We start from the raw sequence: 24,413 nt of genomic DNA, 5'->3' as shown, positions 1-24,413 counted from the left end.
ATTGGAACTGCAAACAGTGCTTATTGACAATATTAGACCGACAGGGATCACAATTCTATTCTCCAGAATGGCATTCTTTTAACTTGGATACAGAGAAATAAAATAACAAAGCATGGAAACTCCATGATTAAAAAAACAATGTCCACGCGATAAGCAGATGAGTCAGAGTGGGCAAATGTGCTCTGTACTTTGGGAAGGATAAAATCCTGCATGTGACTGTACTCTTGCTTTTATTTTCCCTCTGTTTACCTTTATCATCATTAGCCTTTATCTCCAAGGTTACTTTTTCTTCCTCACTCTGAGCTGATTATTAAAATTTTCTATCTGTTTCTCATTAGCAGTGAGAGGAGAGGGATCTTCAGAGTGTCAATCTCCCATATACCAGTGAGGCAGCTGACTGACATAGCTCTTAGAGCCCACTAGAACATCACTTCCTACCAAACCTCTCTGCCCTTCCCAACAAATGGCACAAATATTATGGAACCAGAAGAGAATGTGCTGACAGAGACCAGGGCAGAATGCATTGCCAGGTACAAGGCTGAGCGACACCGCGAGTCAGCTGTAAAAATTAACAACCTCGGAGAAAAAACAAGCGACAATTCCAAAAGCTTGAGAAAGGAAAAGGAAAATGAACCTTTGGAAAATCGATATTCTCTTCCAAAAAGATCTGAAGCATTGGAGAGCCTTGTAAGCAAGTCGACTCTGCATGTACCTTTCAAACTGTGGGGAGTAAAGGAACTGCCAAAAGAAATTGTTTCACATAAAACCAAAGAGAACACCATGGAAAAGAAGAGTTCTTTCTACGTCCAAAGTTTAAACACTAGGAATGAGGGATGGACATCAGGGTATAAGCTTGGTGATTCTCACTTTCACAGGATAGATGTCTGCAGGAAAGAAAAGGTGATGGATGGTTTGGAGAAATCTTTGCCTCTCCCACAGCGAGCCTCTATCCTTGAGACCCAAATCACTGGACTACCTCCACGGGCAAGGTTAGTATTTGTGCTTTTAATTAACACGAGTAGTTTTTGAAGCTGATGCAAAGGAATCATGTGTCTCAGAGCAGATTAAAGTTCTTGGAGAATGTTATCATATGGTCTTTGTAGTTCCTTCTTACTCCATATCTGAAAAAGAATATGCCATTCTAATTCAGTATACTGTTAGCTCCATTAGTTGAATACTGAACTGGAGATTAGTAAACTGGTGGCTTGTTCAGCATGTTATCCTGAGACAGTTAAGCAACACTGAGGAGAACGGGAGGTTGTAAAGGATTGCCTAGATTGCATAGTCCTCCTGTCACAGTGGGATAGGAATATCGTCATCATCATCAAGTCAACAGACCACCTTGTTTTGAATCCTTTGTTGTTTCTGGGTTAAAATCCTTCAACAATATTCCTCACAGCATTGATGAAGTGCCGTTGCTACATGGAGTCCAATTGTTCAAACAGATCATTTCCATCTCAACTGGGCAATTACATCAGGGAAGTACATTTCCATTGATGCTCACATCCCAAAGAATGCTTCAATAACAATAACATATGTCATTGGGAATTCTTGACAAATTTTAAATGTCCCATGCTACTCTGGTAAATGAGATGGGTGACTTTTGTTCTGTTTATCTCTTTGCTCTCACTGTTTCTCCTTCTCTCTCCCTCTCTTAATCTCTGTCAGTCTTTATTTCTCTTATTCTTTCTGCCTCCCAGTTCTTCTCTGAATCTATTTTTCTCTCTTTCTGTCTTCCCCTCCATATCTCTGCCTCTGCTTCTCCTTTCTTCTATATATTCCTCTCTTAGTTTAACACTGTCTGTCTCTCCCTGACTTTCCTGCCTCTGCCTCTCTCGTACTTCTTTCTTTCTCTTTAGCCTTTGACCCTGTCCCTCATTTCGTTTTGTGCTCTCTTTCCTTTCATTTTTTATCTTTGACTCTATGTCCTTCTCCTTCCACTGTTTTTCCTTTGCACTCTCCTCTTTGTCTTGTTCTGTTTCTACTTTAAGCTCTCATTCTCCTGCCTCTCATGCTGTCTTTCCCTGTATCTCAAACAGAACTTTCTGTTAACACTTGTAATTTATGTGACAATGTGCCCAAAGACAAAAATAAAGCTTTCTATCATATGGTTAACTAAACGCCTGTTACATTCAGCAAGACTTATACAATATAGACATCAATCAAAGGAATATAAACCCAGTGTGATGTAAATCTATATACATTAATCACGGTAACATTTTTAGTCATGCTACAATATTTAATATCATGCAGCTTTGCTTTCTATTCGTAAATGCAAACTGCATCACTTGGAGTTTAATCATAAAGGACATGTGATATAATTTATTGGAATGTTAATCTTTCATTTCTACCAGTGCTAGGTTAATACTTTACAACGACGTTATTCCAGCCAAGTGTAATGTCTGTGCAGTTTGAGCTGTTGGGCAGGTGCCACAGGTGATTAATGCCCCAATGGTTTTATATTTCTCCTTCTAATTCAGAACTCAATGAGGTGGGGGAGAGAACTGTGTGGAAATTTACCCTTGGCATTCACACTCCATTTCGAAAACTCTGGGATGAAAAACATTGAAAAGGGAAGGAGGGTTGGTAGAGACAGTTGTGAAACAAACCATTGGGCTCAGGTTGTTTATTTGTGTCTACGTAACAAATCCCATTTGTTTTGTGTGGGGCCTGATGCAGTTTATCACTGTCAGGCAATGGAAAATGATATATTACACTGGCATCAAGCAATCGTTAGCGAACTAGCTCCACGTAAGTTCATTTCCTGATGTTAAACAATATGCCCTCTCACTGAAAAGTTGATTGTCCAAATAAATGATACTTTCTAAAAAAAAAGTGAATCTGGGTTTGGGGACACAAGGTACAAAAAGCAGATACTGATCTCAAAGTTGCCAGGCTGGAACCTATTCCTGTTACATTCTATCACCTGTAATACTTTTTTACTTTAATACTTTGGTAAACGATAAATTCCTTATCAAAAAATTGACTATGGTCAACTTGAAGAGTTCTACAGAGCAGTGACTAAGGGGGATCTGCAGTGTTTCTGACTGGCATGGCTGACAATAAATTCACCATCCATACCTAGTGGTTAGCACTGCTGCCTCACAGCGCCAGAGACACGGGTTCAATTCACGCCTCGGGCAACTGTCTGTGTGGAGTTTGCACATTCTCCCCGTGTCTGCGTGGGTTTCCTCCGGGTGCCCCGGTGTCCTCCCACAGTCCAAAGATGTGCAGGTTAGGTGCATAGGCCATGCTAAATTGCCCGTAGTGTTAGGTGAAGGGGTAAATGTACGGGAATGGGTCTGTGTGGGTTGATCTTCGGCGGGTCGGTGTGGACTTATTGGGCCGAAGGGCCTGTTTCCACACTGTAAGTAATCTGATCTAATCTAACATTTGCCCAATTTAAAGATGTGCAGGTTAGGTGCATAGGCCATGCTAAATTGCCCGTAGTGTTAGGTGAAGGGGTAAATGTACGGGAATGGGTCTGTGTGGGTTGATCTTCGGCGGGTCAGTGTGGACTTATTGGGCCGAAGGGCCTGTTTCCACACTGTAAGTAATCTAATCTAATCTAACATTTGCCCAATTTTCCCAGACTTCTTACTTTAGTTCTTTCTTTATTTGTTTGATAACCTTAAAAATAAAGTTAGTTTACCATTCCCAGCAGAAGGATTGGGTTACAATTCCCAGCAGGGAGCACTGGGTTACAGTTTCCAGCAGGAGAATAGGGTTATAATTCCCAGCAGGGAGAATAGGGTTACAATTCCCAGCAGAGAGGATAGGGTTACAATTCCTAGCAGGGAGCACTGGGTTCTAATTCCCCGGAGGGAGAATAGGGTTACAATTCCCAGCAGACACATTGGGCTACAATTCCCAGAGGCACTGAATTATAATGCTCAGCAGGGAGAACTGGATTACAATTCCCATCAGGGAGCACTGGGTTACAATTCCTAGCAGAAGCATTGAGCTACAATTCCTAGCAGAGACGCTGAGTTACAATGTTCAGCAGTGAGCACTGGTTTACAATTCCTAACAGAGGCATTGAGTTCCACTTCACAGCAGGGAGCACTGGGTTACAATTCCCAACAGAGGCATTGAGTTCCACCTCACACCAGGGCGCATTGGGTTACAATTCCGAGCAGGGAGCACTGGGTTACAATTCCAAGCAGGGAGCACTGGGTTACAATTCCGAGCAAAGGCACTGAGCTACAATTTGCAGCAGGGAGCACTGGATTACAATTCTCAGCAGAGGCACTGGGTTCGAAATCCCAGCAGAGCCATTGAGTTACAATTTTCAGCAGGGAGCACTGAGTTATAATTCCCATCAGGGAGCACTGAGTTATAATTCCCAGCAGGAAGCACTGGGTTACAATTCACAGCAGGGAGCACTGGGTTACAATTTCCAGCAGAGAGCACTGGGTTACAATTTCCTGCAGGGAGCAGTGGGATGTAGTTTCCAGTGGAGCACACTTAGTTCTAATTCCCAGCAGAGAGAATTAAGTATCCAGCCGAGAGCATGAGGTTTACTGTTCCCAGCAAAAAGTACTGGGATAGAATTCCCAGCAGAGTGCATGGGATTTACAATTCCCAGCAGAAAGTACTAGGATAGAATACCCAACAGAGAGCATGGGAGTTTATAATTCGCAGCAGAGTGTACTGGGAAATAATTCCCAGCAGAGAGCATGGCATTTACAATTCGTAGCAGAGATCTTCTGGTTACAGTTCCCAGCAGAGAGCACTGAGATGCAATTCTCAGCAGGAGGCCTATTGGGCTGCAATTCCCAGCAGGGAGCATTAGATTGTGACCAAGTGATGAGAACCATGCCTGATTTCCCTTCACCCCTGCCCCTTCCTAACTCAATATTTCAAGTGTTTTGATCCGCTAAATATGTTGTTATGTGAAGATTTGGTCTAGGGAAGTCAATGCATAAGATATACAAATATAATAACTAATATAAGAAAATAACTAACAAATCCCAAAGGGAAATTAGGGGAAGTTGTATTGACTCAGACAGTGATTAGGATGTGGAGTATATTACAAGGAGGACTGAGGGAAACAACACTGATGTATGAGGGATAATCTCAATAAACACAGGGAGCAGAAGAACTGTGTTGATTGAGTTACAATGTGGAGATGCCGGTGTTGGACTGGGGTGGACAAAGTTAAAAATCACACAACGCCAGGTTATAGTCCAACAGGTTTATTTGGAAGCACTAGCTTTCGGAGCACTGCCTGATGAAGGAGCGGTGCTCCGAGAGCTAATGCTTCCAATTAAACCTTTTGGACTATAACCTGGTGTTGTGTGATTTTTAACCCTTGATTGAGTTAGGTGGTTTGGGTGAGGGTTCATGTGGAGCATGAATATTTGCAAAGTCCTATTGCCCTAAAATGCCTGTTTCTGTGCTAAATGTATTTTGCAACTCCCCAGCAGGGTCCCAGTATAGCTCTGACAGGAATCTTTTTCCTCTGGTAGCTGCAATCCCCAGGCATCAGTTCACAAGCTACAGGCAGTCCGGAAGGTCACCTTTAACAGCAGCAATGGCACACAGCATCCTGTGGTGGGAACGGTGGACACACGAGTCTCTGTGGGTTGTCTCCGCAGCAGTTTCCTGGAGAAAAGCAGCAGTTGCAGTGAGCAGAAAGTGTAGGTGCTGAGGTTTGCTGCGCTGTTCCCTTTGACTTACCCATTGCTACATTTCAATTGCAAGCATTAATCGCAAGGAGCTTTGCTGGTTTGTTTGGTCAGCATTAGAAGCCATGTAGAACATTGTTTAGTTCACCCTTCGAGTCTTTCAACACACCGCCACGATTAATAATGATCGAGGAGTTATGTGTTTTTCTAAGTATGTAATCACTGAGGATAAATTCCTGAGCACAATAATTGAGTAACTAAATCCCAGTTTGCAGCCTAACTTCTGTTGCCAATTTAGGTAACATAGCAAGCTTACAGCCAGCAAGTATTGCCATGTCTGGCTTATAACTGCATTACATCGTGTAATCTTGTCTGTTACAGAGGCAGAATGCAATTGCGCAGTGTTGTTCAACATATTAACTATTAGCAATATGTAGATAAGCAAAACTCATGGCTAATTGCTTTTCAGATTAACATTCAAAAATTGACTTCTAGACATCTTGGTTGGGCATGTGACCTTGATTTTCAGCTTATGGCATTTGATTGTGAACTCCAATTTTTTGGGGTGATTGTCAGTACAGCTCTATTTTGTCAGTATATTGTCAGTATTTTTTATTGATTCATTGCTTTGAGTGCCGTAGTTCCTCTGTTATTGAACAATAACAGATACTTCTTAGGTAAACGTGTTTGAAGTATATTTTCCTGTTTTGTATAGATTGCCTTTTCTACTAAAACTGCTGCAAGTTGTTAAAACAGTATCAAGACGTGGCTAATATTTAGGGACTCAACTTCATTTGCTCAAAGTAACGTGTAACAATGGAACACATTTGGAATTGTTAAAGACACTAGCACATGCGCATCTTTAAACATGAACACAGTCACTGGCCAACTTCTACTCAGAGATCCCTGACTGACTGGAGCTCACTGATGCTGGCTCCAGGCTCTGCTCCCTTTTGGAGGAGGCATTAATCCGCTGGGACTTTTGGGAGAGTTGGTGAACTGCTGATCCAAGCTCTTATAACAGATTCCAGAATCCCTAGTCACTGGCTTTACTGATCTGCAGTGGCTTTGAAAAATAGATTATGAAGACTGGTGTAAGGGAAGACTGCATCAGTGTGACCTTTTTTAACAGGGAATTTTTGCAATCAAAGTGTTTGCTTTATGCCTCATGGATCTTGATTTAATAGGGACTGAAGTGTGACTTGATCCTAATTCTCATTCTACAGCTCAAGTAGAGAAACGTGGTGATCTTTTACTGATGCCAATTAATGATGCAGCAAGTTCCCTTTCTCATTCCCTCCCTCCCCAATGCCATGAAGATGCATGGCCAAAATAAGGTCAGTTTGCTGTCTGGTTCTATATAGTAAATTATACTACATGTCCCTGACTGGTTGCTGTCATCTAAGGCCCAGATCACACAATAATTTACATTCTTTCACCACAACAAGCATCACCCAGACCTGTTCACAAGTGGGCCCCATGCTCCAGATCACCAGACTTTCTCTGCCAACTATCAGGAGGGAAAGCTAATTGAAGGTATAGCTTATAGTTGCTACTCTACTAAATCTCAGGCTCCACAGTGGCTCAGACCTCACTGCTGAAACCATGGGTAGGCAGCTCGTTCATCAACCAAATCTCTAAATGCGCGCCAGGGATTATAAAATAATCACTAATAATTCCAATAATGAAATGTCTTTAGCCAGAAAGTGGTCAGTATGTGAAATCTATCACTGCAGCAATTATCTGACAGGAACAGCAGAGATGTCTTAGTGTCCTTGTGTTTAAGCCAGGTAGGCCCAGGATCAAGTCCCACCTGTTCCAAATAGAGTGGGGAAGTTACACATCGGAAGAGGTTGATTTAAAAATATCAACAAGGAAAGGGCTAAATACAATTTGTCCCTGCCCTATATTAAAGGCTCAGGTGGTGCGGTTGTAGTGTCCCTACCTCTGAGGCAGGAGACCTGGGCTTAAGTCCCACTTACTACAGAGGTGTGTAATCCCACTTCTGAGCAGGTTGATTAGGGTGGGGGATAAAATATTTCAATGCCTTTAAAGGGAATTCAGGTAAAGCCTTGATGGAGAATAGAATAGAAGATTATGTTGATGGGATTAGATGAAGTAGGAAGGGAGTAGACACAGAAAAAGCATAAAGACATTGAAATGTTGCTCTGGGTACCTTGTTTTGGTGTAAATTCCACATGATTGCTCCAACCAAGTTGGATTACCCATGTATTATAATCAACACTTAGTGTACAGGATTAATCCAATTAAAAAGCCCAGTTTACTCTTATACTTTACATTGCTATGGTTTCTATTAGGGTCCCTTCATTAACCCTTCAGTTTCATTTTCTCTTCCTATTTTCTGCTCCATCCCCATTAATCATTTCCCTTACACACAAACATGCCCCCCCGCCTTGTGTTGGTTTCTGTATGACAACCATGAGGAAGTCACAGACTATATACCAAAGTTTGACAAAAAGCTATTCAGATTAAGTTCACAAAGGATCTAACTACTTGAGAAGTGATCTCTAAACTAAGCAAAGCTCTCTTCAGTGCGATACACATCTGTTTTGAGGGCAAGCCAAAAACTGCTGAGTGATGCAGAAGGAAAATTAAAGGGAGGAAAAAAGAGGATTAAAGGGAGTAGATTGTGACAAAATCTCCAAATGATGGGGTACGAAGCCATTAAACCTCCTTAGGCCATTTAACTGAGAAAAGCGATGTGTAAAGAGCAAGGAGCAGTGGGACAATTGATGGTGATTGACCCAGCATTGACTTCACCCTCACAATTTGTGTTCAAGAGCTTTAGGTTAACTTACAGTGAAGTGACAAAAGGGAATGAGTAGGAATCTTCACATGATGTCCCTTTGCCGAGGATCACACTGGCAGATAGTTTTGTAGATATTTATTAACCCAGATTTTCTCACTCAGAGGCAGAGACACTATCAATGTGCCACAAAAGCCTTTATATAACCAGCAACATATGGTCACCTTTAGACTAGTATTTGTTTTTAATTGAATTCAAATTTCACCATCTAACCTGATGGGAAATTGAGCGCATGTCTCAAGAACATTAACTTTGGGTTGCAAACCACTAGGCCAGTGACAACATCACAACCTCCCTCTAAATTGTAATTGAAATATCACTGTGGGTGAATTTGAACCTATACCTTCAGAATATTAGCCTGAGGTACTTGACTGCAAGTAAAGTAGTATTACCACTAAACCACCACTGTGTGTGTGGATGGGGTTATGTAATGCAATCAATTGCTTCCAAACATGACTTGGCTCCCTTACCCCATCGAATTCTATTCTACCACCTGATGCTGAATCAGTATAGATACTGAACTGACAGAGCAAGGGGTATTCGGATGCTGTACTTTGTTCATGTTGTTTTTATTTCAAAAATATAGTTTATTCACAAAAAATATCTTTATTATATATACATAGTCACAAATGCAATTTGGTTCTGTATAGTAGCATATCAGTGAAACAAAAACATTGGAATTTGACTCTGTTCAACAAACCAAACACATTACTTACTATATTTACAAGACTATATTTACATGCATTTGAGGCACGAGGAAGGTCCAGTAACTGAACAGACCCCCATTCAACTTTGACAGAAAGACTTCAGATAGTGATCTTTTCTCACTGTGACTTGGCAGCAGTTGCCCCAAGCTTTAGTGCATCCCTCAGCACATAATCCTGGACCTTGAAATGTGCCAGTCTGCAACACTCAGTCCCGGTCAGCTCCTTGTTCTGTCAGACCAACAGGTTTCGGGCAAAGCAAAGAGAGTCTTTCCCTGAGTTGATGATCCTCCAGGCTCACGTTTCTTCCATGCAGCAAATCTCAATGGTTTAATCCGTTGTTTCCTTCTGTCTTTTACTTTCCTCGCTCAATGAATTGCTTTTCCCTTCACATTCATGCTGTCTCGCTTTTGCTGTCTCTGTCTTTCTCTCCTCCTCCTTTACTAGTGATGACGAAGGTAGCATAACACAGAGCCTTGACTTAGCAGCAGCGCCTAGCTCAGAGGTACGGCGGAGGCCCAGACGATATTTTGGCACTGGCGTGAATCGCAAAACATCTGATCGCTTCAAGACACAGCCCCTTACAGTGACTGAACGGTGAGATACAATTGGGCACAAGGCTCCTAAACACATTAAACTTCAATAATTCAATTAAGTGGAAAGAGGTTTTAACCCAGGTTTCCTTCCTATGCTCAATAATATTTGAAGCAGAAAACATTTGAACTGATTGTCAAGGCATCACAGTCATGCCTCATTCTTACTTCGATGCAGAGATGGTTATTTATTGATTTATGGGCAATGACTATGATCAGGAACATGGGATTGTTGCTCCCCATCCTGCTCAAGGGACTTTGAGCCCAGTTATCAAACCCAATCTCCAACCACAACCACAGTCAGCATGCATAAGATGTTACAATGAGGGAATTTCCAGTCTCAGAAGTGCTACACTGAGCTATTCAGGGATTGAATCAAATCCTGCTGTAACATGCTACCGAGCTAATCGATCCAGCTGTTTGCAATGGAACAAACCCTAGAGAGCGTGATTATGTGTTGGAACGACTGTGCGTCAGAGTTTTTTTTATAATATCTGTTACAAAAATGTAAAATAGTAGTAAAACGGCCATTTGCCTCCCCAAACCTACACTGTCATTAAATAAGATCATGGCTGGTGTGATAACCCACATTCCCAACTATGCCAGCAACCTTTCACCATAAAAATTTGTAAGGACTTTGCTTCCATCTCAATGACTCATTAAATGACAGTCCTGAAATAATAATGTGACAGAATTTATACGGCAATACATCAAGCTTAATTTTAAACCAATCCTCTGGCAAATACCAGACCTGATATTTCAAACGGGTGTCTTTATGTTTTCAAACTATTAATTAAGAAAGAAAACACATTATTCAACCAACTCCTGTCTTTTGTTGTTGAAATGTTGACAGCCTATTCAACTGCGAAGGCATCACAGTTATGCCTTATTCTTACCTGAATGCAGATATGAACATTATTGGTTAGCGTGCAGTGGCCATCAGCTGGAACTTTCATTCTTAAAATTACAACTAGTCTAATCAGGAATAAAATCAAAGCACATTTTTCATACACAGGACTTGGAAACATGGAACTCTGTTCTCAAGAAACAATCCTGGATTCACAGATACTTTCAAAACCGAGATCGATAGCTTTTGGTTGAGGATGGAGATTAAGAGATATGCAAAAATGTCCTGTAAATGGGACTGAGACATATCAGCTAAAATGTCACTAAATATTGAAGAAATATTGGCCCCGTATTATTATTGGTTGTTAAAGTTTCAGTGAACTTTCAACAACAACAAAAAATGGAAATTGAGTGAGATCATCCATTTTTAATTCTAAGTTTGGTGAATTGTGTAAAAACACATGGGACACCCTGTTCCCCTCCTGCCAAGAAATCTCACTCAGTCTTAAACCAAAAGATCGTAAGACTTAGGAGCAGAATTAGGACATTCAGCCTGTTGAGTCTATTCCATCATTCAATCATGGCTGCTTTGTTTCTCAACCCTACTCTCCTGCCTCTACCCCTGATCCCCTTTCCAATCAAGAACTGACCTATCTCTGTCTCATGTACTCAATGACTAGGCCTCCACAATCTTCTGTGGTAAGGAGTTCCACCCATTAGCTGAAGAAATTCATCCTCATCTCAGTTATAAAAGGGTCACCCCTTCACTCTGAGACTGTGCTCTTGGGTCCAAGTCTCTCCTACTGGTAGAAACATGTTCTCCATGTCCATGCGATCCAGGTGTCTTAGTATTCTGTAAGTTTCAATCAGATTTACCATCATGCTTCTAAACTTCATCGAATACAGACCCAGAGTCCTCAACTGCTCCTCAAATGACAAGCCCTTCATCCCCAGAATGGTTCTCGTAAACGTCCTTTGGACCCCCTCATTATTCTTTAGATACGGGACCCAAAACTGCCTGCAATATTCCAAATGTGGTCAGACCAGAGCCTTATACAGCCTCAGCAGTGCATCTCTGCTTTTGCATTCTAGATCTCTGAAAATAAATGCTAACATTGCATTTGCCTTCCTAACTGCCAGCTGAACCTGTATGTTAACCCAAAAAGAATCCTAAACTGTTAATCCCAAGTCTCTTTGTGCTTCTGATTTCTGATTTCACCAGCTAAAATCCTGAAAAAGACTCCTTTATCCTCATTCTCTGCCTTCTGACAATGAGGAACCCTCTATCCATTCCAGTACCATACCCGTAATACCATGAGCTCTTATCAAATTTAGCAGCCTCTTGTGCAGCACCTTGTCAAATGCCTTGATCACATACACTGGCTATCTTTTGTCTGACCTGCTAGTTACCTCCTCAAAGATGTTTAACAGACTTGTCAAACATGATCTCCCTTTGATGAAGCCAACTTGATTCAGCCCTATTCCAAGTACTCTGTAATCTAATGATTAGATTAGATTAGATTAGTTACAGTGTGGAAACAGGCCCTTCGGCCCAACAAGTCCACACCGACCCGCCGAAGCGCAAACCACCCAGACCCCTTCCCCTACATTTACCCCTTCATCTAACACTACGGGCAATTTAGCATGGCCAAATCACCTAACCTGCACATTTTTGGACTGTGGGAGGAAACCGGAGCACCCGGAGGAAACCCAAACAGACACAGGGAGAATGTGCAAACTCCACGCAGTCAGTCGTCTGAGGTGGGAATTGAACCCGGGTCTCTGGCGCTATGAGGCAGCAGTGCCAACCACTGTGCCACCGTACCGCCCACAAATAATGCTTATTAATGGAATCTAAAATCTTATCAAGAACCGAGGTCAGGCCAACTAGGCTATAGTATCCTATCTTCTGCCTCCCTCCCTTCTTAAACAGGGTATTGCATTAATCATTTTCTAGTCCTCTGGCACCCTCCCTGACTCGAGTGATTCCTGAAAGATCACAACCAATGCCTCTACAATCCCCTCAATTATCTCTTTCAGAACCCTGAGGTGCAGTGCATTTGTTCCAGATTATTGATCCATCTTCAAACTTCAAGCTTTCCCAACTCCTTCTCTTTAGTGATTGTCACTACACTCACCTCTGCCCCAGACTCTCTTGAAGTTCTGATATGCTGCTGGTGTCTTCCACTGCGAAGACTGATGCAGAGTATCTATTCAGTTCCTCCACCATTTGTTTGTTTCCTTTATTACTTCTCTAGCATCATTTTGCAGGAGTCCAATGTTTACTCTGTTTTAATTATCCTCTGCTGGCTTTTAAAGGCTTCCCAATCTGCTGTCTTCCCATTAATTTTCACCGCATTGTATGCTTTTTCTGTTTTTTATGCTGTCCCTGACTTTCATTGTCAGCCATGGTTATCCTCTATATTGGGGAAACAGGCCGCCTACTTGCGGAGCGATTCAGAGAGCACCTCTGGGCCACCCGGACGAACCAACCCAACCAACCTGTAGCACAGCATTTCAACTCCCCCTCCCACTCCACCGAGGATATGCAGGTCATTGGACTCATCCACCGCCAAACCACAACAACCCGACGGTCGGAGGAGGAGCGTCTTATCTTCCGACTGGGAACCCTCCAACCGCAGGGGATGAACTTGGACTTCACCAGTTTCTTCATCCCCCCTCCCCCCACCTTGTCTCAGCCGGATCCCTCCAGCCCGGCACCGCCTTCCTGACCTGCAGTCTTCTTCTTGACCTCTCCGCCTCCATCCTACTCCGACCTATCACCCTCACCTTGACCTCTTTCCACCTATCACATTTCCAACGCCCCTCCTCCAAGTCCCTCCTCCCTACCTTTTATCTTCTCCTGCTGAACACTCTCTGCTCATTCCTGAAGAAGGGCCTGTGCCCGAAACGTCGAATCTCCTGTTCCTTGGATGCTGCCTAACCTGCTGTGCTGTTCCAGCAATAAAGTTTCAACTTTGATCTCCAGCATCTGCAGACCTCACTTTCTCCTATCTCATCCTCCCCTTAGTATGTGTCTCCTTCCTTGGGATGGATTTCTGCTGTGCCTCCCAAATTATTCCCAAACATTCCAGCCATTGCTGCTCCACTGTCTTCCCTGCAGTGCTCCCATTCCAAACAAGTCTGGCCAGCTCCTCCCTCATATGTCTTTGTAGTTACTTTTACTCATTTGTAATACTGTTAACATCTGATTCCAGTAGATCCCTTTCAAACTGTAGGCTGAGTTCTATGATGTTATGGTCACTGCCCCTTAGGGCTTCCTTCACCTTACACTCCCTAATCATTAAGCTGGCTCATTACACATCCTCAAACCCAGAATTGCCTCTTCCCTTGTGGGCTCTAACAATTTTATAGCAAACATTTTATAGCAAAAATTCTAAAAGATGAGAGACTAAACAAACAGGTATTTTTCAATATATAATTTCAGTTGCATTCTACTGTAAACTTTTGCTAGAAATTCTGTGTATTACGATCTTATACTCTACAACCACCTGATGAAGGAGCAGCGCTTCAAACACTAGTGCTTCCAAATAAACCTGTTGGACTATAACCCGGTGTTATGTGATTTTTAACCTCTTTAATCTGGTTGACCCTGTGTCAATTTTCTTGTGGCTTTGGTAGTAATCCAGAGATTATTATCATTTTGGCTCCTAATTTAGTCTCTAGCTGCACATATTCCTTCAGCAGAACCTGTGTTGTCGTTACCTACATTGACCACGAGAACTGGACCTTTCCCCTCCCATTCCAAGTTCCTCTGCAGCCCTGATAAAAGATCCTGAACACAGGCACCAGGCAGGCAATGCAGCCTTTGGGATTGTCAATCCTGGCCACAGAGAACTGTCTATACCCTTGACTATATTATCCCCAATTACATTTCTCTTTTTTCCGTCCTCTCGAATGTGGTTCCCTATTCCAAGGTGCTATGATCAATTTGGTTGTCCTCCCTGAAACCCTGATTTTCATCCACACAGAGAACAATAAACCATTAAAGGGTCTCAATTAGCCCGGCAAGCCTTCCAACTCAGAACAGAATCCCTGTGGTAATGGGAGCACAGAACAGGACAGGGGAAGATGGTGGGAATCTCCCCAACAGCAACCCATCAGATCATCTTCCCCTCCCACCATCTTTTTCTCCATTTCTCAGGAGGGGGGGATTTCACATGCAATCTCTAATCCCTACCTTTCCTCCCTATCTGTGAATAAGCACTAGTGAAAGACAGGACGCTCAGTGGCCAGTTGCATTGTGATTGAGCTGACCTAGATCATATCTTGTTTTATATATGAAATGTGGTTTTCATTTGGTGTCTGTGAAAAGCTTATAACATACAAGATTGATGTATAATACTGAGTCAGCCGTGTGTGATAGCATCGTCTGGAAGCACTATTGAAATTGCCATCAGCAATGTGAGAGTACAGTACTATTGCTCAGAGTCACCTTCTGACGTATAGTTTGTAAAGATTTTGTAATTAAAACTTAGATAGTTACAATGGAGAAAATATGAATTTTGTTTTGTTCCTCAACATCTTCCAGGTTATATCAGTAACTGATGTTCAATATATCTTCTCAATATTACAGAGAGTTAGTGCTGAACACAAGCAAGTCAAACACTGATGGTGAGTACTATATCTGCATTTCCACACATGGTTAATCGAATTGAAATATTGTGTTGTTTAAGATGTCGTGGTTCTGCTAGGGTCTTTTTTGGTTAGATTTGTCTCCACCACCCCTTCTTGTAATGCTGGTCTATGGAGCTCCTTGACATTAAGCAGTGAAGGTTTAAACATTAAAAAGTCTTCGGAGTATTATATAATAAGAAGATAACAGGCTACATTAGCTTAAGGCTGGTTAACTGCATTAATACTAGGTACGAGGTGTTGTGATTCCCTACAGAATAGCAACTAGGTTTAGGTATCTTCTAATCAGAGATGATATTACACAATAGGAAGGGGTTGGAGGGATATGGGCCGGGTGCTGGCAGGTGGGACTAGATTGGGTTGGGATACCTGGTCGGCATGGACAGGTTGGACCGAAGGGTCTGTTTCCATGCTGTACATCTCTATGACTCTGTGACCTCTGGAGTAGGTGGGACTTGAACCCAGGTCTGTCTGACTTAGAGGCAGGGACAGAACTACTGCAGTAACCCGTAGAAGGTATTTTCTATTCAACCTATTACACACAAGGGCTCAGTTATTCTCATTGACAAAAGAGTGAAATTTCATCTTGTTGCAAAAAAAACCATCAGTCTGCTATGTTTGAAAGCAGGCTTTCAGAAATGCATTGCACTCTCTCCCTTTCACATAGTGCCAACTCCTGACAGTGCAAACAATTGCAAATCATTTTCAAAAAGGCTTTAAATAATGTACCATGTCACAGATTTATTCAAAAGGTCAGTACATGTGCACACCTGTCCCAGTCTGCACTTTGATCAGTGTATAAGCTTGAATAAGGAAATCAGTGATATTAACACATCACAGCCAAACATACTTAAAATGTCTGAATTACAGAATTGTTGCAAGTTGTAACAGTGCAGAAAGAAGCCATTTGGTCTATCAGGTCTACACTGGCCATCCAAATGAACAGTTCACTGATCATCCTCTCCCCATAACTCTGCAGATCTCTTTTTTCAGAAGATTTCCCTTTTAATACTTCAATTGAACCTACCTCCACCACAGTCTTGGGCAGTGCATTCCAGACCCTAATCGTTCACTGAATGAAAACATTTTCCTGATATTGCGTTTGCTTCTTTTCCCAATAATTTTAAAGCTATGCCCTCTCATTTTTGATTGTTTTATGATTGGAAAGCGTTTCTTCCTATCTACATTGTCCAGACCTTTCCTGATTTTGAATCTTCTGTCAGCCTTCTTTTTTCCAATGGAAACAGCCCCAACGTTTTCAATCTATCTTCATAACTGAAATTGCTAATCCCTGGAACCATTCCCATGAATCCTATCAGCATTCTGCTCAATGTCTTCACATCTTCCCTTATGTGTTGAGCCCCAGACTGGCTGCAATATTTCAAATGAGGCCAAAATAGGGTTTCACACAAATTCAACAAGGCAACATAGCAACTGCATTTGCTCTTATACTCAAAGCCTGCATTAAGAAGGTGTAGCACACTGTGTGCTTTACTAACCATGCTTTCAATCTTTCCAGCCCCTTCAATAACTCATGCTCATTTACCCCTTACTCCTGTACTCCCTGTGAAATTGTGCCCTTTATCTAGCCTTAACTTAATACAGAAATGAATGAGTTCTCCAAAATCAACATCTTCTTTCTTTTATTTCCTCTCATGTAAAACAACATGCTTCACCTAGGGTTGCAGTGTCTCTGTCCCTTCAATAACCCTGCTGTTGGTTTTTTTTTTACAGAGGATGACAAGATGGATGCAAAATCAAAGCTGAGTGTAGCTGCAAAGATGACACTGTTCAAAGTAAGTGCTGGTTTGTAAAATATTCACGATAATTCAAGGAGAGTTTAGTATCTTATCCCCTGTTTTTACCTAACGTTGGGGTGTGGGCTAGGTTTAATCCTTGTTACAGTTTTTTTCTTCTATGAAGTCTCACTGCTATAGTTGGGGTTGAGGTGAAAAACGTTGTTGTAAAATAGTGAAACATATGAGCATTTAGTTAAACACCACCTTCAAAAGGGGTTAAACTCAGTGCTCAGCAGAAGGATTTTTAAAGCAGCATATTTCAGACATTGTAAAGTTGCTTTGGACCATTCAATGATTGTTCCTGTCAATTTTGATTGAGTCATTTGCTTTGAGTACAGCAGGGACATTTACCAGTCAGTTTGTCTGGTAAAATTCCATTGCTTGGTGTCAGAAATGCCAAAAAGATTAGACCAGAAAGTGTCGGGTCAGTCAGATACAATGCCACCTCCTAAAATATAAACATTGGCCTGAGCTGCAAATGAGATGGGTCAGGGTGCTTTACCCAGCTGAAAGTTTACTCGAAAGGAACCACAATGAGAAGCTACGCAAGCTGTCACTGGGACAATGTTTTGGCAGGAAATCCACGGCTAGAATTAGCCAAGTTATGTAGAATTATTCTGTTTCTTCTCATTGTGCTCTCTCTCTCTCTCTCTCACTCTCTCTTTCATATTTTCATTAGGAACTGGAGAAAGGGTCTCCTGCAGAGTCTGCTGCAAAGTTGCGTCCTCGCAGCAGCAATGCAGCCGTGGAGCGCAGGCTGCGACGTTCCCACGACCGTTCTCGGACTCAGCCAGTGACCACAGAGGAAATGGTGGTGGCAAACAGGTATGGGAAAGCACTGTATTGTTTAGCAGGCAATCTACCGAGCCCACTGTAGAGTCGAGAACATCTTGTCTTTCCCACATTGTGTGAGATGTGAGATGGAGAGAGACAACTGCGGCTCTGTGCTACCAATGTGATCCTCACTAAAGTGTTTACAATAGACCAGATGTTGTGGCCAAAGTAAGAGCTCAATGACACATGCCACTATTAGTGTGTAAACCATCTAGCAACATTGTAATGTGGAAAATACAGCCTGTAGGTTGTGAATAGCCATGAGTTGCTGTCAGATTTAAGTTACTGCACTGTTAGCCCCATGTAAACAGCAGCTTTTTTTTATAGACCTGCCACCTATTAGACAGAAGATTATAGGATAAAGTCCCATTCCAGTTCTCAGTACATAAGGTTGGCTACCTCTCCAGCCTCGTGCAGTGAGAGTGCCACATTATTAGAAATGCTGCTTTTTAGATAAAACTGAAACTGAAACTAATATTTAAATTGCACTTTTTGCTAATATCAAAAAAAATTAACCCACATGAGGAAATATTAGGTCAGATGATTCGAGGCTTGGTCAGAAAGGTAGGTTTTAAGGAGTATCTTAAAGAAGGAAAGTGGGCGAGAGAAGCTGGGAGAAGTTAGGTGGGAGGCCACCAATGATTGAGCAAATAAATTTAGGTTATGTATGAGGCCAGAATTAATGGAGTGCCGATTCCCTTTGAAGCTTGTAGAGCTAGAGGAGATTGTTAGAGGGAGGCATGAGACCATGGGGGCTTTGAAAACAACAATCAGAATTTTAAAATAAAGGCAGAAAGTAGTGTATGTCAGAGAGCACAGGAAGTAAAAGGGCAATGGAACTTGCTACGAGTTAGACAAGGGCAGCAACTAAGGCCTTATCAACTTTAAAATAACAATGGATTGGTTAAAAATGAGGAACAAATCCTCCTCACACCAGGTAACCTTATTCCAGCAGATCAACTCTACCAAAAGAGTAGTTAACTTGTCTTTCATGTACTTTTGTGAGATCTTGCTATGCACAAGTCGGCTGCTACATTTACCTAAATAACAATTATTGCACTTAAATTATCCATTGATAGTAATGTAATTTATGACATAATGAAGGCATGATAAGGTGCTAAATATAACACCAAGATAAGCAAATGAGATGGGGAAAGGGATAGAAGGATATGCTCATGGGGTTAGATGCAGTGGGGTATGAGGAACTTCCTGTGGTGGATCATGGCCAGATTGAAACTCTTGGGCTAAATGAGTTATTTCTCTGCTGCAAGCATTGCAACACATATCTTTATTTGCAATATTTGATAGTGTTTGTGCCCTCCTCACACTTTACTTTTCCACCTCACTTTATATTGACAGTAAATTCAGATAGGTTATACTTGGTCTCCTTATCTGTCTCATTGATGTACATTATAAATAGCTGACATCCAAGTGCTGATCAATGAGGCACTCCACTAGCATCATCCAACCATCTTGGAATTAACCCATTTATTCCTATTCTCTATTTGTTGACCATTAACCAATTTCCTATACATTTCCAACATATATTCTCATACCCATGACCTATAACCTTGTGCGGAGAAAGTGAGGTCTGCAGATGCTGGAGATCAGAGCTGGAAATGTGTTGCTGGAAAAGCGCAGCAGGTCAGGCAGCATCCAGGGAACAGGAGAATCGACGTTTCGGGCATAAGCCCTTCTTTCCTGAAGAAGGGCTTATGCCCGAAACGTCGATTCTCCTGTTCCCTGGATGCTGCCTGACCTGCTGCGCTTTTCCAGCAACACATTTCCAGCTATAACCTTGTGCAACAATCTCTGTGAGACACTTTACTCATGCCTTCCTAAAATGCATCTACATTACATGCATTGCCTCCCCTTCAGCATCCCAACTAGTCAAAACCACAAAAACTCTAATAGATCTATCAAATGCCATTCCTGTTCAATAAAATCATGTTAAAAGGCCAGTTTCTGGTCCTAATTTCCTAAAATATGCTGCCTGATTTTGCTCTTGAATGGCTGACCTCTCATTTTAACTTTGCGTCTTCTTTTACATCGATGATCTCCCACAAGATGAAAGATTTTCTCCTTACCTATCCAATCAAATCCTTTGATTAATTTAAACAACTCGATTGTCAAGTGACATCACTCCAGTATTGCCCTCTGAGACCTTGTCAGTCTTTATTTTCAAATGTGGCTTGGGATAGTAGATATTGGGAGGAAATTTGATCATGGATAGCATCACATCCAAACACAATTCCATTCTAATGAGCGACTGGAAGCAAGAGTTTTCCAGAAGGTGTCACTTCATGGCTAATAGTAATGGGAGGTCCAACAGATATGTGTCCATTTATGGTTGATAGAAAATTGTAGGATGTAGTTAATACTCAGGAGAGCTGGAACAAATTAAAGAAAACATTTTTAAATGAGTAGAATGGCCATGTATTTGGTAATTGAACATTAAACAGATAAATGCAAGTTAGGTACTTTGGTAGAAGAAATTAGCAGACAAAATAGTCCTTGGAAAAGAATGCCTAAGTGACGTGAAGAAGCAAAGGGATCTCAGGGTAGAGATTCACCAATCAGTACAAGTAATGCACAGGTTAACAAGTTTGTAAACAAAAGAACAAAAGCACTGATATTTAATTCTCAATATGAAAACCAGAGAAATATGTTAACTTTATTTGAACCTTAGTATGTATGTATATGGCACACATTGTACAGTTCTACTCCACATGTTGCAAGGAAGATGGAGAAAAAGCATAAAGAATGAAGTCCAGATGAAGATCAAACCAGAGCTAATTGAGTGATGAAGTAGGGTAGAAAGTGAGGTCTGCAGATGCTGGAGATCAGAGCTGAAAAATGTGTTGCTGGAAAAAGCACAGCAGGTCAGGCAGCATCCAGGGAACAGGAGAATCGACGTTTCGGGCATAAGCCCTTCCTGAAGAAGGGCTTATGCCCGAAACGTCGATTCTCCTGTTCCCTGGATGCTGCCTGACCTGCTGCGCTGTTCCAGCGACACATTTTCAGAGCTGATGAAGTAGAGTCAAGGGGATGAATGGTCCAATGTTGTTCCTAACCCAAAAGACAAACAGCTTCTCCCAAGTGAAGGAAAGGATTAAATTTGAAGAATAGTTTTCTTCACATTGTTCAACTTCTCCTCCAACTGACAAAAACTCTGCTGTTAGCATCCCTAAGGCACAGTCACCAAAGGAGCAAGATACAGATGGAAAAAAGAGCAGTGCAGTTGAACAGGAGGTTGAAGAGAGAGGCGATGAGAATTCAAAGCTGAGTCTGAACCAGAAGATGGCCTTGTTCAACAGTCTGTGTCAGCCCATGCCAAAGAAGATGCCTGCAATGGAAGGACGTAATGGACGCAGACAGAAAGGGGCTCGGTATCGCACCCAACCTGTCACCATCGGTGAGGTCCAGCTGGTAAATATTATTTTTATTTCAATGTTCCTAAGATAGCAAAGCAGAATAGTTTCCTTCCTGTGATCCATGACATGAAATAATCCCCAACTGTTTGTGCAATAATTAATGACTACTGAAAGGTTTAAGGCCTTCCTTGAAAGTTTTGCATTTGATCAGAAAACTAGGAGCAGATGTAGGCCATTCGGGCCCTCAAGCCTGCTGTGCCATTCAATAAGACCCTGGCTAGTCTGATTACATCACATTCTCAACTACTGCTGATAACCTTTCACTCTGATCAAGAATCTGCCTCTTGCTTTAAATATTCCAACCCTCTGCTTCCACTGCCTTTTGAGGAAGAGACCATCTGAGAATGAACTTCTGCTCATCTCTGCTTTAAATGGATGTCTCCTTAATTTTAAACAGTGAATCTGGGTTTTAGAATCTCCAACAGGATGTGATAGGGAAACTCAGCATGTCTGACATCATTTGGATCTTTCTGTACAGAGAGATGCATTTCTCTGTTTTTGTTTCAGGCTTTCAGTTCTTTGCTTTATAATACCCTCTCCATATGCAGTCCCACAACACTAGGATCTTACACGTTTTAATTAAATTGTCATTGATTGTACTGTACTCCAGCAGCTATGAACCTGACTGGTTTAACCTTTCCTCATAAACCAACCCTCCCCTCTCCAAACATCGTAGCTATTCCAGGTAGTCGAATAATCCTTCACTAAACTGCTTCCAAACAAGTTGCATCCTTCTGCAAATAAGGATAGCAATTCTGCACACTGTAAACAATTGCCCTCGCAATGAACAGTAACATTCTGTTAGCTTTCTAATTAATTGCTCTACCTGCATATTAGCCTTTGTGATACATGCGCCCATACACCTAAGATTTTAAACATTACAGTTGATTGTCCAGTCTAAAATGTTCACTGAGGCATGAAGACTGTGCAAACCTAATATCTAATTTATGCTAGTTCTGTGGCAGCACAGTGGCTCAGTGGCTAGCCACACAGCACCAGGGACCTTGGCTTGATCCCACTCTTGGGACTGTCTGTGTGGGGTTTGCACATTCTCCCTGTGTCTGTATGGGTTTCCTCCGGATGCTCCAATTTCATCCCACAGTACAATAATGTACAGGTTAGGTGGATTGACTATGCTAATTTGCCCATTGTGTCCAGCCAGGAATGTGCAAGCTAGTGGGTTAGCCATGGGAAATGCAGGGTTAAAAGGATGGGGGTGGGTCTGGATGAGATGTTCTTTGAGGGTCGGTGTGGACTTGAGCAGCCAAATGGCCTGCGTTCACAGTGTAGAAATTCTATAAATGTCGTTAGGGGTAATATGGCTAACTACCTTGTACGTGGAGGGAAAAAATAGCCAATATTCCGATTGAGATTTACTATCTAATGATTCCTACTGAAAAATGCATGGGCATTGAATGAGAGTGAAATGAGTGTTAACCTGTGATGCACTCAATTGTTAAATAGCCTACTGGCGCCATACAGGGTCACACTCAATGAGCATGGATTGTAGCATTGCCATCCCATGTGGAATTAAACCCCTGCATTGGTCCATGTGTTAGAGGGGGAAAGAAAAGATATTAGTGTGAAATACTAAATTGATTGGAAAATCTATCTGTAAAAGAACTGTTGTGCTTTCAATTGAGCAAGCTGTCCTTTAATCAACACTTGTTTGCAAGATATTTACACAGTGTCTCTGAGGGGAACTCACTAATACGATGTAGTGGTAAACCATAGAGACTGCAGTGGGATTGGGAACTGCAAACTCTTGAGAATGACCCATTGCCAGTTTGTAATTTCTGTTTATTCAACTGGAACAAATATACAGTGACCATTTGGTAATATAGGAAAGAGCACGTCACAAAGCAAGTTAAAAATATAAATTTATTCAAATTAACCAAATCAGGGTACAAAATTCCAAATACTTCAACCTCATTGTCAGTATGTATTTTAACAAAATGTGGTTCTGGCGTATCAGGCTGTGCTCATGTTTAAAAATATATCCAGTGTCAACATGGCACAGTTGCCGGCATTTAACTCAACAGATTGAAGGTCCAAAGCCCACTGGAGTATGAGCACACACCCTAGACTGATACAATTAATGTAGTACTGACGGACTATTACAGACTCCTACTGCTTGTAAAGGAACTCTTAGATGATTTTTGGAGGAGAGGTGTGCCAATGTTCAGGTCAACATGCCTATCATAATCATATCACCAGGAACACCATCACTGGTCGTTTGTTCCTTTACTGCTTATGTGATCCTCCTGTGCACTTGTTGATTCTGCATTGGTATAGAATCCCTAGACTGTGGAAACTGGCCCTTTGGCCCATCCAGTCCACACCAACCTCCAAGAGCATCCCATCTAGACCCACCCCTTTACCCTATCCCTGTAACCCTGCATTCCCCATGGTTAATCCACCTAGCCTGCATATCCCTAGATGCTACAGGCAACTTAGCATGACCAATCTACCTAAGCTGCACATCTTTGGATTGTGGGAGGGAATCAGACGAAACCCACACAGACACATGGAGAATGTGCAAACTCCACATAGATAGTTGCCTGAGGTTGGAATCGAACCCAGGTCTCTCGTGCAGTGAGGCTGCTGTACTAACCACTGAGCCACCATGCTGCCCCTTTTATTGAGGCAATTTCACTTTAAAATGATTAATTGACAATGAAATGTTTTGGAAATGTGTTGCTGGAAAAGCGCAGCAGGTCAGGCAGCATCCAGGGAACAGGAGAATCGACGTTTCGGGCATAGGCCCTTCTTCAGGAATGGGGAAAGTTTGTCCAGCAGGCTAAGATAAAAGGTAGGGAGGAGGGACTTGGGGGAGGGGCGTCAGAAATGTGATAGGTGGAAAGAGGTCAAGGTGAGCGTGATAGGTCAGACTGGGGTGGGGGCGGAGAGGTCGGGAAGAAGATCTCAGGTTAGGAAGGCGGTGCTGAATTTGATGGATTTGACTGAGACAGGCTGGGGAGAGGGGAAATGAGGAAACTGGTGAAATCCGAGTTCATCCCTTGTGGTTGGAGGGTTCCTAGCCGGAAGATGAGGCATCCGCCGTCATTTCCGCTACCTCCAAACGGACCC

At 42.1% G+C, this 24,413-nt stretch overlaps 1 protein-coding gene across 11 annotated transcripts in view; it reads left to right on the top strand.

Annotated features, from left to right (window-relative positions):
• LOC122540004 (supervillin-like) overlaps positions 1 to 24,413 on the top strand; it is a 231,843-nt gene that overhangs the window by 83,241 nt on the left and 124,189 nt on the right. For 10 of the 11 annotated variants that reach the window (XM_043675276.1, XM_043675277.1, XM_043675281.1 and 7 more), the window contains 7 exons: positions 339 to 989; positions 5,472 to 5,642; positions 9,609 to 9,758; positions 15,198 to 15,235; positions 16,991 to 17,052; positions 17,735 to 17,880; positions 21,072 to 21,318. In XM_043675276.1, the coding sequence (XP_043531211.1) occupies positions 478 to 989; positions 5,472 to 5,642; positions 9,609 to 9,758; positions 15,198 to 15,235; positions 16,991 to 17,052; positions 17,735 to 17,880; positions 21,072 to 21,318 (1,326 nt within the window). In that variant the 5' untranslated portion in view covers positions 339 to 477. The remainder of the gene's footprint in view (positions 1 to 338; positions 990 to 5,471; positions 5,643 to 9,608; positions 9,759 to 15,197; positions 15,236 to 16,990; positions 17,053 to 17,734; positions 17,881 to 21,071; positions 21,319 to 24,413) is intronic. The other variant, XM_043675286.1, reaches the window with a different exon arrangement.

This window comes from Chiloscyllium plagiosum, chromosome 33 (assembly GCF_004010195.1).
Source record: "Chiloscyllium plagiosum isolate BGI_BamShark_2017 chromosome 33, ASM401019v2, whole genome shotgun sequence".
NCBI classification, from domain to species: domain Eukaryota; kingdom Metazoa; phylum Chordata; class Chondrichthyes; order Orectolobiformes; family Hemiscylliidae; genus Chiloscyllium; species Chiloscyllium plagiosum.
The sequence above is the reverse complement of the archived record's forward strand: the minus strand, read 5'-3'. Positions and strand labels throughout refer to the sequence as shown.